This window comes from Gossypium hirsutum, chromosome D02 (assembly GCF_007990345.1).
Source record: "Gossypium hirsutum isolate 1008001.06 chromosome D02, Gossypium_hirsutum_v2.1, whole genome shotgun sequence".
Lineage (NCBI taxonomy): Eukaryota > Viridiplantae > Streptophyta > Magnoliopsida > Malvales > Malvaceae > Gossypium > Gossypium hirsutum.
In genome coordinates, this window is record NC_053438.1 from 70,498,816 (window position 1) to 70,512,694 (window position 13,879).

At 33.4% G+C, this 13,879-nt stretch overlaps 3 protein-coding genes and 1 pseudogene across 5 annotated transcripts; 1 reads left to right on the forward strand and 3 right to left on the reverse strand.

Moving 5' to 3' along the window:
• Window positions 1-684: 684 nt before the first annotated feature.
• On the forward strand, window positions 685-3,530 carry LOC107908787 (probable pinoresinol-lariciresinol reductase 3). Of its 3 annotated transcripts, XR_001687108.2 has the most exons (7): window positions 685-969; window positions 1,067-1,201; window positions 1,925-2,162; window positions 2,256-2,459; window positions 2,573-2,706; window positions 2,835-2,977; window positions 3,049-3,530. XR_001687108.2 is itself a non-coding variant. In XM_041089242.1 (6 exons), exons 1-6 carry the CDS (start codon window positions 790-792, stop codon window positions 2,856-2,858), a joined length of 915 nt encoding a protein of 304 aa, XP_040945176.1. In that variant the 5' UTR covers window positions 685-789; the 3' UTR covers window positions 2,859-3,530. The 3 variants fall into 3 exon arrangements, 2 of the variants coding, with proteins under 2 accessions (XP_040945176.1, XP_016691542.2); XM_041089242.1 differs by having other exon boundaries at window positions 2,835-3,530; XM_016836053.2 differs by lacking the exons at window positions 2,835-2,977; window positions 3,049-3,530 and having other exon boundaries at window positions 2,573-2,798.
• A 290-nt stretch (window positions 3,531-3,820) lies between these two features.
• On the reverse strand, window positions 3,821-7,954 carry LOC107908786 (adoMet-dependent rRNA methyltransferase spb1). The gene is made up of 10 exons (XM_016836051.2): window positions 7,302-7,954; window positions 7,056-7,214; window positions 6,927-6,973; window positions 6,680-6,836; window positions 6,537-6,598; window positions 6,211-6,409; window positions 5,886-5,975; window positions 5,374-5,516; window positions 5,180-5,294; window positions 3,821-5,098 (listed from the first exon to the last, which is right to left on the reverse strand). Exons 1-10 carry the CDS (start codon window positions 7,821-7,823, stop codon window positions 4,034-4,036), a joined length of 2,559 nt encoding a protein of 852 aa, XP_016691540.2. The 5' UTR covers window positions 7,824-7,954; the 3' UTR covers window positions 3,821-4,033.
• A 487-nt stretch (window positions 7,955-8,441) lies between these two features.
• On the reverse strand, window positions 8,442-9,140 carry LOC107907712 (ribulose bisphosphate carboxylase large chain-like; annotated as a pseudogene).
• A 1,162-nt stretch (window positions 9,141-10,302) lies between these two features.
• On the reverse strand, window positions 10,303-13,007 carry LOC107908788 (protein RER1A). Its single transcript, XM_016836054.2, has 4 exons — window positions 12,773-13,007; window positions 11,913-12,281; window positions 10,713-10,893; window positions 10,303-10,624 (listed from the first exon to the last, which is right to left on the reverse strand). The coding sequence occupies exons 2-4, from the start codon at window positions 12,260-12,262 to the stop codon at window positions 10,571-10,573; spliced, it is 585 nt and encodes a 194-aa protein (XP_016691543.1). The 5' UTR covers window positions 12,263-12,281; window positions 12,773-13,007; the 3' UTR covers window positions 10,303-10,570.
• Window positions 13,008-13,879: the final 872 nt, after the last annotated feature.

Consider the following 13,879-nt stretch of genomic DNA (forward strand, 5'->3'; position numbering starts at 1 on the left):
TTGTATCTTTTTGAAGTTAAATGATCAAAATGTAAATTGATTAATAGTTTAATAACCTTTAGTGTAATTTACCCCAAAAAATTTGAATTAAGAAAAAAAAACAGAAAATTTAAAGAAAAAAAGAGAAAATGATAACATTCTATTAAATTTAAGGATGGAATGGCCAATTTGATCAATTTAATTAATGATGGTGATAAAAATAACTTTTTTTTAGTGACTAAAATAAAAATAAACTAATTGTAGAGAGATTAACGGGTAATTTACCCAATATTAAAATATAACCCACCTATCAAACAAAACAATAAAAAATAAAAATAAAATTTAAGCCATTGAAATTCAACAATTTATCATAAAAGAAGTGCTTAAACCACAATTTAATACAATATTTTAAAGCCCAAAACAGCCAAATTTATCCCTTTTTCCTATTAAATGGGTAAATTATAAAAATATTCACTTTTTTTGTCAAAGATATTTTAATTATTTATATGTGAAATTTTATGTTTTAGTCAGTTACGTACATTATTGTTTTGTTACGAAGTGGTCACTCTACTGTTAAATTCCGTTAAAACCCATTTGAACTATTACATAAGACTGCCGTTAGGGAGCTAACGCAGCTTAACAGTAGAATGACTACTTCGTAATAAAACGATAACTTAACTAACTAAAATGTAATGGAGGGAAAAGAACCGACTGTTTTTGTAGTGTAACCAAAAAAGTATTATTCTTCTCAAATTCACTTACAAAGACCCATGCCGTGAAAAACAAAGGTTTCTCCCAATTTCTCCATCAATGGAGAAGAGTAAAGTCCTTATAATAGGAGCAACTGGAAGATTAGGTTACCATTTAGCTCAATTCAGCCTTCAATTTGGTCACCCAACTTATATTCTCATAAGAGATTCTTCTTTAAATGACCCCAACAAAGCTCAAAAACTCAACTTTCTCTCCACTGCTGGTGCCATTCCTCTCAAGGTAACATTTTTTCAGCTTTTTCCTACTTCTTTTAATCATTTATTAATACCCAAAGGACTGGTTTTTAATTTTGAATTTTCAAAAATTGGACTTTTAGGGTTCACTTGAAGATGAAAATAGTCTCACGGAAGCAGTGAAACAAGTGGATGTAGTTATTTGTTCAATCCCATCAAAACAAGCTCTTGATCAAAAACTACTTCTTAAGGTTATTAAAGAATCTGGGTGTATTAAGGTTAGTAACCCTTCAATTCATTTTGGATATTGTCTTTGAAGATTGCCCCTTTTTTAAATTGGCGAAATGGGACTTTTAGGAATCAAGAAAGGTTTTTTTTTTATGGAACCCTAATTTTATATTGGTTTTAGATTTTAGAAAGTTTTGATGATTTCATTGTAATTTGTGAATCTCTTGGATTAAGCTAATAGTAGAATATAAACCCTAAAGTGTTCATCTTGTTTGAATACAATAATTGCAATGGTTTAGACTATGAAAAGGGGTGTACTTTAAAGGTCCCTCCATATCAAATTAGTCTCACTACTATTAAGTGGATCAATTTAGTACTCGTACTATCAAAATGAAACAAATAAGGACAAGTTAGAATAGAGTTAATATTTATAAAGCTTTTATGGTTTTGTAAATGAAAATTTTCATTTGGAATTGAACTGCAATTGGAAAAACATAATTTTCAAGACATTTTTATACCGTAAATGTTAATTCTATTACAATTTGGACTTATTTGATTCCTCTTACAGGGATTAAATTGATTCATTTACTAATAGAGAGACTAATTTGATTTGTTCCTATAATACAAGGACCTCCAAGGTACTTTAACCCTATGAAAAGGTTTAATAATGGTATTGTTATTTGTGAATCTTTTGGATTAGCTGCTAATAATGAAATATCAATCATTTAAGTTCATGTACACATATTTGAACTCAATAATTGCAATGGGAACAGAAGTTCATTCCTTCTGAGTTCGGTGTAGATCCCAACAAAATTCAGTTATATAACTTGGCTCATCGTTTCTATGCTGGAAAAACTGAGATTAGTCGTCTTATAGAAGCTGAAGACATTCCTTATACTTGCATTTGCTGCAACCTATTCATGGGTTATTTACTTCCATCGTTAGCTCAACCTGGTTTAAAGGCTCCCCCGAGGGACAAGGTCACTATTTTCGGAGATGGAAATGCTAAAGGTTTGCTCATGGCCTGCTAGGGTTAATATATTCGTGTTTTGATATGGACATTAGGACATTTATGAAGCAATGTGCTTTTTCTCTTTCTTGCAGCCGTCTTTGTGAAGGATGTTGACGTTGCTGCATGCACCATCAATGCCATAGATGATCCTCGAACGCTTAACAAGACATTGTATTTGAGACCCCAAGGGAATGTATACTCCATCAATGAGCTTGTAGCAATGTGGGAGAATAAAATTGGTAGGGAACTCGAGAAGATTCATGTACCGGAAGAGGAGCTTCTTCTGAAAATCAAAGGTATGTATAATGTGCCATTATAGAAGGAACCGTCATAGCTATTTTTTGAGTTATTGGTAGTTTGGTTCTAGTTTTGATATGTATTAAACTCGGGTTGATTGCGGAATTTGCAGAGAGTTCATATCCGGACAACTTGGAGATGATTTTCATATATTCAGCCTTTGTGAAAGGAGATCATACATATTTTGATATTGACGAGTGTGGGGTTGATGGGACTAAACTCTATCCACACTTGAAATTCACTACAGTTAATGAGCATCTAGATACTTTAGTGTGAATAAATCATTACTTTATAAACCAACTTTTTGGTGTTAAATTCTAACAATTTCCTTTTTGTTACTTTTTTTTCCCTTTTGTCAAATTTCATTAAAATAGTCTCTTGATACAAGGAGATTGTAGTGGATTGTGACGATTTACCCCGTGGACGAAGAGCTGTAAGGATGGTAGGATGGTAGGATTGTGGGTTGCCAGAGAAGATCGGAGAGGGGGAGAAGAGAGTATATTGGTCCCTCTATCAGGTTAATTACTTTTAATCATTTTCAAGATGTCATGTGTTGTCCATTGACCTACTGATATCTTATCATCATAGGTATGAGCTGTTATGCCAAGACAACGAGTATGTGTAATGCGTGAGCATGGTATAGGGTCATAAGGTCATGGGCTTTCTAGTGTTTTCAACTCACGAGATGATCCCTCTTAATCAAGGATATTGACTCACGAGGTCAAGAAAACGTGTGGTATAACTAGATCAAAGAAAGCAACAACTACCATTCGTCCACCAGAGCTTATAGCAAGAGAATCAAATCTTGCAAAGATGGTTTCAGTCACTTGACAAGGAAAACCCTAGTCATCACGTTGGTACCGATAAGGAAGCAGGCAATGAAAATGCTAACAGTGAATGAACAAGCAAACACCCCTTAATCAAAGGAATTGGGGTCAAAACAAAGCATGATGATCGGCACAAAACCTGGCAACCCCAAAGTTGAAAGAATTGGGGTCAAAATAAAGAACGATGATCGGCAATATTTTTTAAACCGGATTGATAATTAAATCGATCAAATCATTAATTTACCGCAATATTTTTTAAACCGGATCGATAATTAAATCGATCAAATCACTAATTTATCGATCTGATCAATCTGATAATTAATTTACCGATCTGATCAATCTGATAAAAAATTATTAAAAATTCAAAAACTAAAATATCTCAAGTCAATTGATTTATATTGATTCCACTTTTTAGATCCAACTGACTGATACAAGGCATGGCGGCAAATATGTACATAAAGTAATAAAACTACATGTGCATTAGGCATTATCTGGACGTACATTTTGCAAGCAAAATATATCAGGCACTTCAATACATAACAAAATTGACTGCCAATAGATAAACGGCAATATTTATGCCGCAAATGGAACAGGCAAATTACACTTTGAATCAACAAACACTCAAAAAAGCATCGTACTTTCAATTTAATCTATCAAGTATCAACCACAACAAAAGAAAACAGTTCCTAAATGTAATTTATTGTTCAATTTTTTATCTAAAATTGCATCTTTCAAAACTTGTTCTTTCATGAATGGCTACCTTTGTTTTTGTTTCCCTTCCTCCCTGAAGCCTTGCCAGAACCTTTACCTTTCTTATCAACTTTACCATTCTTTCCCTTCTTTGAACTGCCTTTTCCGGATTTACCCGTTGCTCGTGCCCTAGCATCCTTCTTCATCCGTCGATCAACAAGGACTTTCCCCTTGCCAGCCCTAACTTGAACCCCTTTCTTCGCGACCACGTATTCCCTTTGGGGCTTTTTGGGTGTAGCCTTCTTGTAGAGTTGTTCAATTTGCTTCCTCTTTGACCTTTCGGAGATGTCAGCTTGGTCTGAAATACTGTTTGCTTTCTGCCGTACCTTTTCGAGCTTTTTCATTGCAATCCGCTTCTTTCGGGCTTTTGCCTCTGCAACTTTCTTAGCTGGTCGAGCATTGATCTCTTTGAATTGTGCACGCATTGCAGCAATCTCTTCTTTTGTAACGGGCTTAATTGGTTGGCGATGCCTCTTTTCCTCCTCTAAGAACCATTTCGGTAAACCGTCATCATCAAACATATATTTATTATAAGCATCATCAAGAATTTGATCCCTTTGCTTTTTCCTTAGCATCTTCTTAGCACAAGCTAATATCTCAGCTTTCGTTTCAACATCGTCATCCTCTGAGTCATCTGAAGATGAGTCGTCACTCGAATCTGTAGCCGGTGCCGGGACAATCTCGAAATCGTCCTCTGCTTTAGAAGCACCCTGGAGTTTGGTGCTTTTGGGGCCGGCAGCATTGTTTACTTTCTTCTCCTTGGCCTTGTCAGGAATAGAAGATTTTTCATCCTGCTTTTTCTTTGCTATCGACTTCTCGGGAATAACCGGCTTTTCATCTCGATTATCGACCTCCATTTCATCACCACTGTCATACTTCCCTAAATCCCCCTGCTCCACAGCTTCACCAAAAATATCCTGACTGAACCACCTGTTTGTAATTTCCTCCTCAGTTGGTCCTTCCCCATTGTCTAGTGATACCATAAGAGGATTTGCTTCAAGATCAGCCACATCCTTGTCTGAATCATGATCGGAAATCATAACATCATCGTCATCACCACCCTGAACAGCCCAAGAAGGAAAATTCAATTAAGGGATAGGGATATAGAAAAGTTCTCTAGACACACTTTAAGAGCTTCATACCTCCAATTGCTCATAGGCTTGTTTCACACGCTTCCTCTGCTTTGTTTTTCCGTCCTTTTTGGCCGCATACTCTTCATAAGCATGATCAAGGATCTCTTCAATTCTTTCATCATATCTAGCATTAAAATTACAAGGTTAACATACAGAGACACTATAGAAATTATGTATCCTGGACATTTAAAGCAGATACCAACCTTCTTCGTTCTTCGTCAGAATCGATATCACTGAATGACTCATCTTCAGTGTTCTCTTGGTTTTCTTCATCTTCGCTACCCCTTACATCAACATTCCCATCATCATACTCGTTGGAATCAACCGCCGCAAGATCTTTCTTACCCTAAAGGCAGCAATAGATTAGCATCAATAAAAAATTCTGCAGAAGTAAAAAGATGAACGTATAAAGGGTTGTCATGATGTCATTTAGAAAACCCAAGCACCATTTCAGTAAAACAGAAAGATCCCAATGCGTAAATGGAAAATATGTTAAGATCAAAACCGGCTTCTAATCAGAAATGGCATATTAACACCCAAGAAGATCAAGCATCAACTATGCCTAGGTCAAGCCCATTACAAAGGGGCTTACAAAGGTTAATCATCAACTTGCCTCTGGTTCAAATGACATAACTTCAGCCTTAAGTTCAGTTGCATTTAGTAGTTACGAAACATTGGAGTTATCCGATTTTGTCTTCAGTGATGAAAAACGAACCTTAATAGAAGAAAGAGAAAACAACTCATGATCAACATAACCATCTTCCAGGGCATCGATTTGCATTCCCGTTGCCTTTCGTGATTTGTCCTGCAGAACAGTGAGGTAAAAAATCAGCAACAAAACAAGTGCGAAAGGCAACATAATACAGTTTGAAGTAGGAACATGAATTCTGACAAAAAGGACTATAAGAAAAGCTAATCATTGGTATAATCATTTAATTTACTATCATGTAGAAACATAATCATTGGTATAAACACAAAATTCAATCCATTTCATTATTTTGTCATGTAGGGATGAGGGTTTTCTCAAATAAGGAATAAACCTTTGCCTGTCTTTTTGCGAGAAGCTTCTTCTCTCTTTTCTTCTTACGCTCCATGGCATACGTGAGCTCCTCCATCTCATTGAGTAACTTATCATCTTCATTCTCCTCATCCCCTTTATTGACATCAGTAACAGTACTAGGAGTAGGAGTAGGAGTAGCCTTTTCAGGAGACAAAGCTTTTCTCAATTGCATCCGCCACCTACACGACAATCAAATATCAAATCAAGGTAATCAAGTCACCTTAATACATGTCACATTCATGCGCATTTTCATATTAGCACAAACATTTCAAAAGGTAGGACTTCAAAAGGAAACATGTTACTTACTTCAAAAGGTACTTGAAATCTTGCTTTCCTAAAACACGCAAATCATCGCAAAGAGCTTTGACCTGTCAAGCAGAAGCAAAGTAAGTAATCACAAGTAAACTTAAGGCAAGCCAAAACAATAGCAATACTGATACGATAATCACCTCTTCTGTGGTGGAGCTGTGATCCTTAATAGGCAATGAAGCCGGATCCGCAAAGGTTATGGAAGTAACCGAACCAAGGATTTCAAGAGGAGAATCGGACCAAATGAAGTCAGCAGCAGTAGATGCCTTCTTCGAGATTGTCTCTCCATCTTCATAACTGTAATGGAAAACCAAGCATAACCAGAGGAATCAATAACAATAATAACAAAGCAGTCGAATTGCTGTATGAAAAAAGGGAAAAGCTTACCCATCACGGTGTCTCTTTTGTTTCGATACCCTAAGTACATCAATCACCTACATCAATCATCAAACATAATGAGCAAAAGATACAATCAAAGTTTGGCCTTTTAAAGAGATTTTGAAACATAAAATAAACCTTCTTTTGTGGCTCTGTTGATCCTTGAAACAAATGTTTAACATCAAGAAGACGTGGATCAATCTTTGCAGGGGCTTTATACTTTAAACCCAAAAGATAAATCTCAGCTGATGCTGAACGACTAGCTGCTGGTTTATCAACTTCAACCTTCTCAAATAACTACAAAAAAGACCAAACCAAATCAAACCCAAACCTTAACAGACAGATTATAACTATGTTTTTTAAACAAATGAATAAAATTATTACCTGTTTGAGACAATAAAGAACAGAACTGTAATCTTGGGACCTAAAAATCTTGGTAACAAAAGTGCCTTTAGGGGCTAAAAACTGGGTAGCCAACTTAACAGAATCAATAACCAAAGCATTTTGACTCATTGCTTCTTGAGCCCAAGCTCCACCAACATTAGGTGACCCATCATGCAAAATAACATCAAAAGCCATAACACCATGTTCTTCCATCACCCGTTTAACCTTGGATTTACATTCGGATTTAGTTATGTCTTGTTGGAGAGCGACGGCACCTCGTATAGGAGCGATGGGAACGAGATCGATGCCCAGCACGAGGCTGCCGACGGGAACACGTTGAACCGCGACTTGCATCCAACCACCCGGAGCGGCGCAAAGGTCGAGAACGGCGTGGGCTGATTTTAGGAAGGAGAATTTGGAATCGAGCTGAACTAATTTCCATGATGCTCGAGAACGGTAGCCGTGTTCTTTGGCTAATTGGTAGTATTTATCTAATCTATGCTTTCCCTTCACTTTACCCATAGCTTCAGTAAGTTCGAATAAGGCAAAGAAGAAGAAGCTACAGCAATAGCAACCGAATGAAGCCGGTAGAGAATTAGGGTTTATATATTTCTACAATTGAATACATGGGGTTTAGGGTTTAGTTTTTTTAATGGTTGGTTTTGGGCTTGATGGATTTTTTTATATAATATTTTTTTGGGTAAATTTCACTAGTAATTACTATTTAATTTTTTCATTCAACTATAAAAAATTACAAACTTGTTATTAACGAAAGATAACTTGTAAGCTTTTAAAATTGCCGTTATACAAATTATTTTAAATCAAGACTAAATGGATATAATTTATAAATGTTAAGGTTTAGAATTACTATTATGTCAATTTTAAAAGCTACGGCCGTTAGCAAACTAGTGACCAAAAAAGTAAAATTGAATAGTTAGAGATCATTTTGTAATTTTTCCTATTCAGATATTCACGACCAAGAAGTACTGGATTCTCTTTCGGATAGGTCCTGAAATGAGAAGGAAAGTTGGAATGCCACCAGACGTCTATTATTGAATTCACCCGACCCGATAGTACCCATTTTTGGAACGTCCAGTGCCAAAGTCATGGAATGGGTAAGTCGCCAATCCCTAAAACGGGCTATGTAATGTACTTTATCCTCTGGGTTACTGGGGAGGGGCATTTTACCAGAAGTTTATATTGTATCAATCTACCCTTGGAGCCTTGGAAAGTTTTAATATAAGCAGTAGGGATTCGCAGATCCTCTAGACGTAGAGCGCGTAGGGCTTTGAACCCAAATACATTATCCACAATGGAAGTAAACATGTTAGTAACAGAACCTTCTTCAAAAAGGTCTAAAGGGTAAGCTACATAACATATATATTGATCTTCTTCTTCAGGAATGGGCTCAATGTGGTAGCATTGCCCTTTGTAATGATCAAGGCTGGTAAGCCCATCGGTCCACACGGTTGTCCATGTACCAGTAGAAGATTCAGCAGCTACCACGGCCCCTGCTTCCTCAGGTAGAACTCCAGGTTGAGGAGTTACTCGGAAGGCTGCTAAGATATCAGTATCTTTGACTTCATATTCAGGAGTATAATAAGTCAATTTATACTATTCAACACCAACTTTGAATCTAACACTTGCTTTAGCCTCTGTTCATGGCGACATAAGTCCCTCCCTACAACTCATGAATTAAGAATTCTCGTAACAACAAGGTCTACTTGATATAAATGAGGAGTTAATGAAACCTTTTCGAATAAATCTTTCAAAAAATTATCAACGAATCCGAAAGGTTCCTTATTAGACCATGGTATTTGATTCGCCAAATACATCATTATTCTATATTCTTTCAAATGTATGGCGCAACCCGATCCCTGTTTTTTAAGTTTATAATTCCTTACTTTTTTTTGAATCTAAATTCTAAATGTAAATGAAATAAATGAAATAGAAACAGAAAAATAATATAAAAATAATATAAATATGATATTCTAATATATTATGAATAAAATATATAAATAAATTCTAATACTAATATATATTAGAATATATAATGACAAAAAAAAATTAATAACTGGATAACTACTAGAATATTTTACCCTTTTTAATATAGGTAAACTATAACAATGGTCACCAAACTATTTCCGGTGTTTCTATTTTGGTCACCTAAATTTAAAAATTTTCAATTTAGACACTAATATTTAAATTCGTTCATGTTCTGATTATCCACCATTAAATTGATAATGGAAAGCCTTTTGTTCTAATGGGTATAATAACAAATTTAGTCATCAATACTTACATACTCTATTAACTTGATCCTCAAACTTCCCAACCAAAATTTTTAGCTTTTAAATCAGAGTTATTCTACATCTATAAATTTGTAAAAACCAAAAAAGAAAAAAAAATTCTCTCAAGTACAAATTAGTAATATAATTTAAATAACTCTTAAATCACCTCTATTTTTTTAAAAAAATTTACTATTAAATTAGATAATAAACTATTTTGATAAAATTTTTAATCTTTCATGATTGTGCTTAAAATGAAAAAAATGAAAATTCATAAGTATATTTAAAGAAAGATACATGAGCATGAACAAATTTACAAAATCACTACAAATTTACTAAATATAAATATATTATTAATTTATAATTGAGATTTTTTTTTTAAGTTTTACAAATTTATAGCCTTGAAATAAAATTGTTAAATTTATAAATCCAAAGGAATAAATTTATAAAATATTAAGAATTAGAATAAATGAAAACTAAATGTATTATTATGTCGATTAAAAAAAGTTTCTATTATCAATTTCGATGATCAAAATAGAAAATAGGCATAGTTGAATCACTATTTGTATAGTTTACCCTTTTTATATATTAGCCATTAATTTTCCATTTACTGCGGAAAACCCCATCATTGCACCAGTTATGAAAAAGCACATCAAAAGAGAAATTAAGCGCATAATCAACCATTGATGGTTCCTCCTAAAAAAAAAAAAAAGATCTTTATCACTAACAATTTAGCTACCAATATCAACCATCAGAGGACTGAAACAATGATTTTGTTGCATGTATACATTTCTGCCCAATAATCCCCCAAAATCTTTTATCATATCTTTAAAAATGTGTATAAACAGGGTCAAACTGAACTTATGTTTTTGTAATAAACTGCATACTTAAAAAAAAAAAAAGAATCCATAAACAGCATAAATTCATCTTCTCCAAAGATGAAAATCAATGATCATGTATGTCGTAATCCAAACCGGCCGAGATTCAATCCCCACGAGAACCACTGCTACCAGCAGAACCTTTCTTACCGGAATATTTCTGTAAGAAAAAAGATTTGTTAAGATTTCCTGGTTGGCCACGAGTATAAACTAAAGGCGAAGGTATAATTGTGTTGTAAGCCGCTGACCTGTTTTCCGATGCTGAATGGGATATACTTGTATTTGATCATATGTCCGATTTGACGCCTCATTGTAAGAACGAAGAGAACGATCCAATAACAAAGTAGTATAGGCCAAAAGACAGGAACATCGAATACAGAGAAGAAAGTCATGACAAATGCTATGCAGAAAGCCTTGGTCATGGAGTACCTGCAAGACAATGAACTCCTGAGATCAAGAAAAAGCCCCGCAAGTTTAATAGTTTATCTAAATAAGCCCTTATTCTATACTTATAAAGAAACAGTGAAATGCATGAAATCGGAATAATCGACAATGACGAGGTAATTAATGATGAAATTGACAGATAAAGAGCAAATATGCTTTCAATCATATTCTTCTAGATTTCCAAAATCAGAAACTTGCAGCAGAACACTGTCGCCTGTGCTCGTAAATTGTAATGCAAGATCATTTCGTCTCATATTCAGCAAGTATGCTAAAAAACACCAAATAGAATAACAAAGGTTGGAATCTTAGCGATTAAATCATCTCCAAGAAACTCTTATGCTACATTGCAGTTAAAGACAGGGTTAAAGTTACATGAATCAGATTGCATTTTACCCTCTCTATTAAAAAATTGAGCAAATTAGCCCTTGTGTGTTATATCAAAGAACAAATAGATCCTTTTTATTAGAAATTTCATCCATTTGTACTGTAAAAAACTAGCATAACTACTAGAATAACCAGACAGTGACACATGATGCGACATATGTACCTCATATTGATATACAAGAACCAGTTTTTAACAGTAAAAACTGATAGAATTTTTAATAGAAGAACGAATTAGCTCTTTGAGCGAATTTGCCCTTTTTGCCCATTTTTTAAGTAAACGAGGCAAAATGCAATCCGAATTCTAATATAAGGACTTTAATGGTACTTTTACCTTAAAAACAGTAATTGCGTGTCCCTTAAAGCATGCCATTTAGTTAAAATCTTAAATAATGCAATAATTATTCCTTAAGTTTCATGATCATCTATGACAAAAAACATGTACATATTCACACACATATTTCCTTGGTAAACAACAAAAGGTATGTTTCCATCTATCACGAAAACCGGACTATGCTTTAGACTTAACCAAAATATCACGAAAGATTTAGGCACAGAGCACATAAAACAAACTATTACCGCATCATTACAAGTAAGAACATGAATGATAAATTTTCAATTACCAGAACTTAAACTCGGGTAGCCTACGAATAAACGGCTTGAACTCGTCTGAACCTTTTGTTGGCAACAAAGGTCCATCGGAACCTTCGAGTTCAGGATCAACCAAAGGAGACAAAAACCCAATTAGCAAATTCAGTAGGTAAATCCCTAGACCGTACGCGACTATGTAAAACCCTTGAACGTAATAGACCCGCAAACAATAGATAGCTACTATAACAAGGGTTCCGATCCACCTATAAGCCGAATGAGGAGTCGACTTATCTAGATAATACTGATACATCCTCCAAGCATCATGTCCCCATTGAGGCATCGGTGATGCCACCGATGCACCGTCCCCTCCGATTCCTTCCATCGGATATTAGCTTCAAATCCTATGTCATAAGAAAAGAATCAAATCAAAGTAAGAATCAAATCAAAGTAAGCACAAAGATCCATTAAGTTCCCAAAATAAACACCTAAAAACCCTAATGCTATGTTTGTTTACCAAGTACATGCTTAAAATCTCATGATTCAGAAATTTGGAACTGAGATTTTGAAAAAAAATACACAAAACCCACCAAAAGGAAAATCAAACCCATATCACAAAAACCAAGAGTTACCCAAAAGAACATGAGATCCCATAATTTCCCTTCAACTTTCTCACTGAACAAACAATAACCCATTTTTTTTTCTTTGAAAGGAAACAAGTAAACCTCAAAAACCCAGATCCAGAACAACCAAAATCGTTGAATTAAAAAAGGAATCTATCATGAATACTAAAAAAAAAAATCGAATGCTTGAGAAAATAAATTGGGATCTTTAAGAAGAATCAATATAAAACTAAAAAATTGGTTTTAAATATAGTTTTTAAAAGAACTCAAACCTCAAAAGGAACCTCCGTTGTTCAGCTTTGGACTAAGAGGAATAGTTTTTTCTGGTGACAAGAGATGAAAGCAAGAGGCGATAAACAAGCAGATCTATTCGGAGATGGGCATCTTTCATTTCAATTTTTTTATAAATATTTTCTCTTTTTTTACCATGTTTTTCCCCCTTGTTACAGCGTTGATTTTTTAGTTTCACCGACAGTGATGTAAACGGAACGGCAAACCGTACGCCTTTCTCGGCCTTTGTGTATCTATATTAAATGCTAGACTACAGTCATCTAGTTAGTCAAGTTGTAAAATTTTCTTTTTTATTATCGATCATACAATTATTAATAATAAAACTTAACAGCGTCAAAAATTCTCAAAATTCAAAAAAAAAAAATTAATCCCCTAATTTTTTTACTCATTGAGTACTTAATTTGAAAAAAAATTATCAAAAAATTTTTTATAATTAATTTTAAAAGTTAATCGTTAAAACTAATTACTCCTAGTTTTTCAATTAAAATCACCCGTGTCACAATCACAGCGGGATATGTAATAAAAAATTATAAAAAAAATCAATAAAAATTATTAAATTTTAATAAAAATATAAAAATATCTAAATTTTATTAAAAACTAGAAACTTACAAAAAAATATAAACTTTAAATTAATAAAATTATAAAATAATATTTTAAATACGAATCTTTTACGAATTTTATATTTTCTTTTACATTATTTATAATTTTTTTTACTATTTTTATGATTTTTATAAAGTTTTATAGTTTTTGATTTTTACATTTTTCTTGATTTTTAATAAAATTTTAATATTGTTATATTTTTAATAATTTTTTTATAATTTTTTTGTTAACAATGATTATGACACATCATGACTTTAACTGAAAAATTAGAAACAAGTAACTGTTAAAATTAATGATCAAAAAATTTTTTTTATGCATTTTAATAATTTAAGTACACAATTAAGTGTAAAAAAACTTTTTTGATGCATTTTAATAATTTAAGTACGTACTTGAGTGAAAAAAATTAATGGGTTTTTTTAAATAATAAAATTTGATTTGATACATTTTAAAAATTTAAATATTCAATTGAACAAAGAAAACGAGACTTA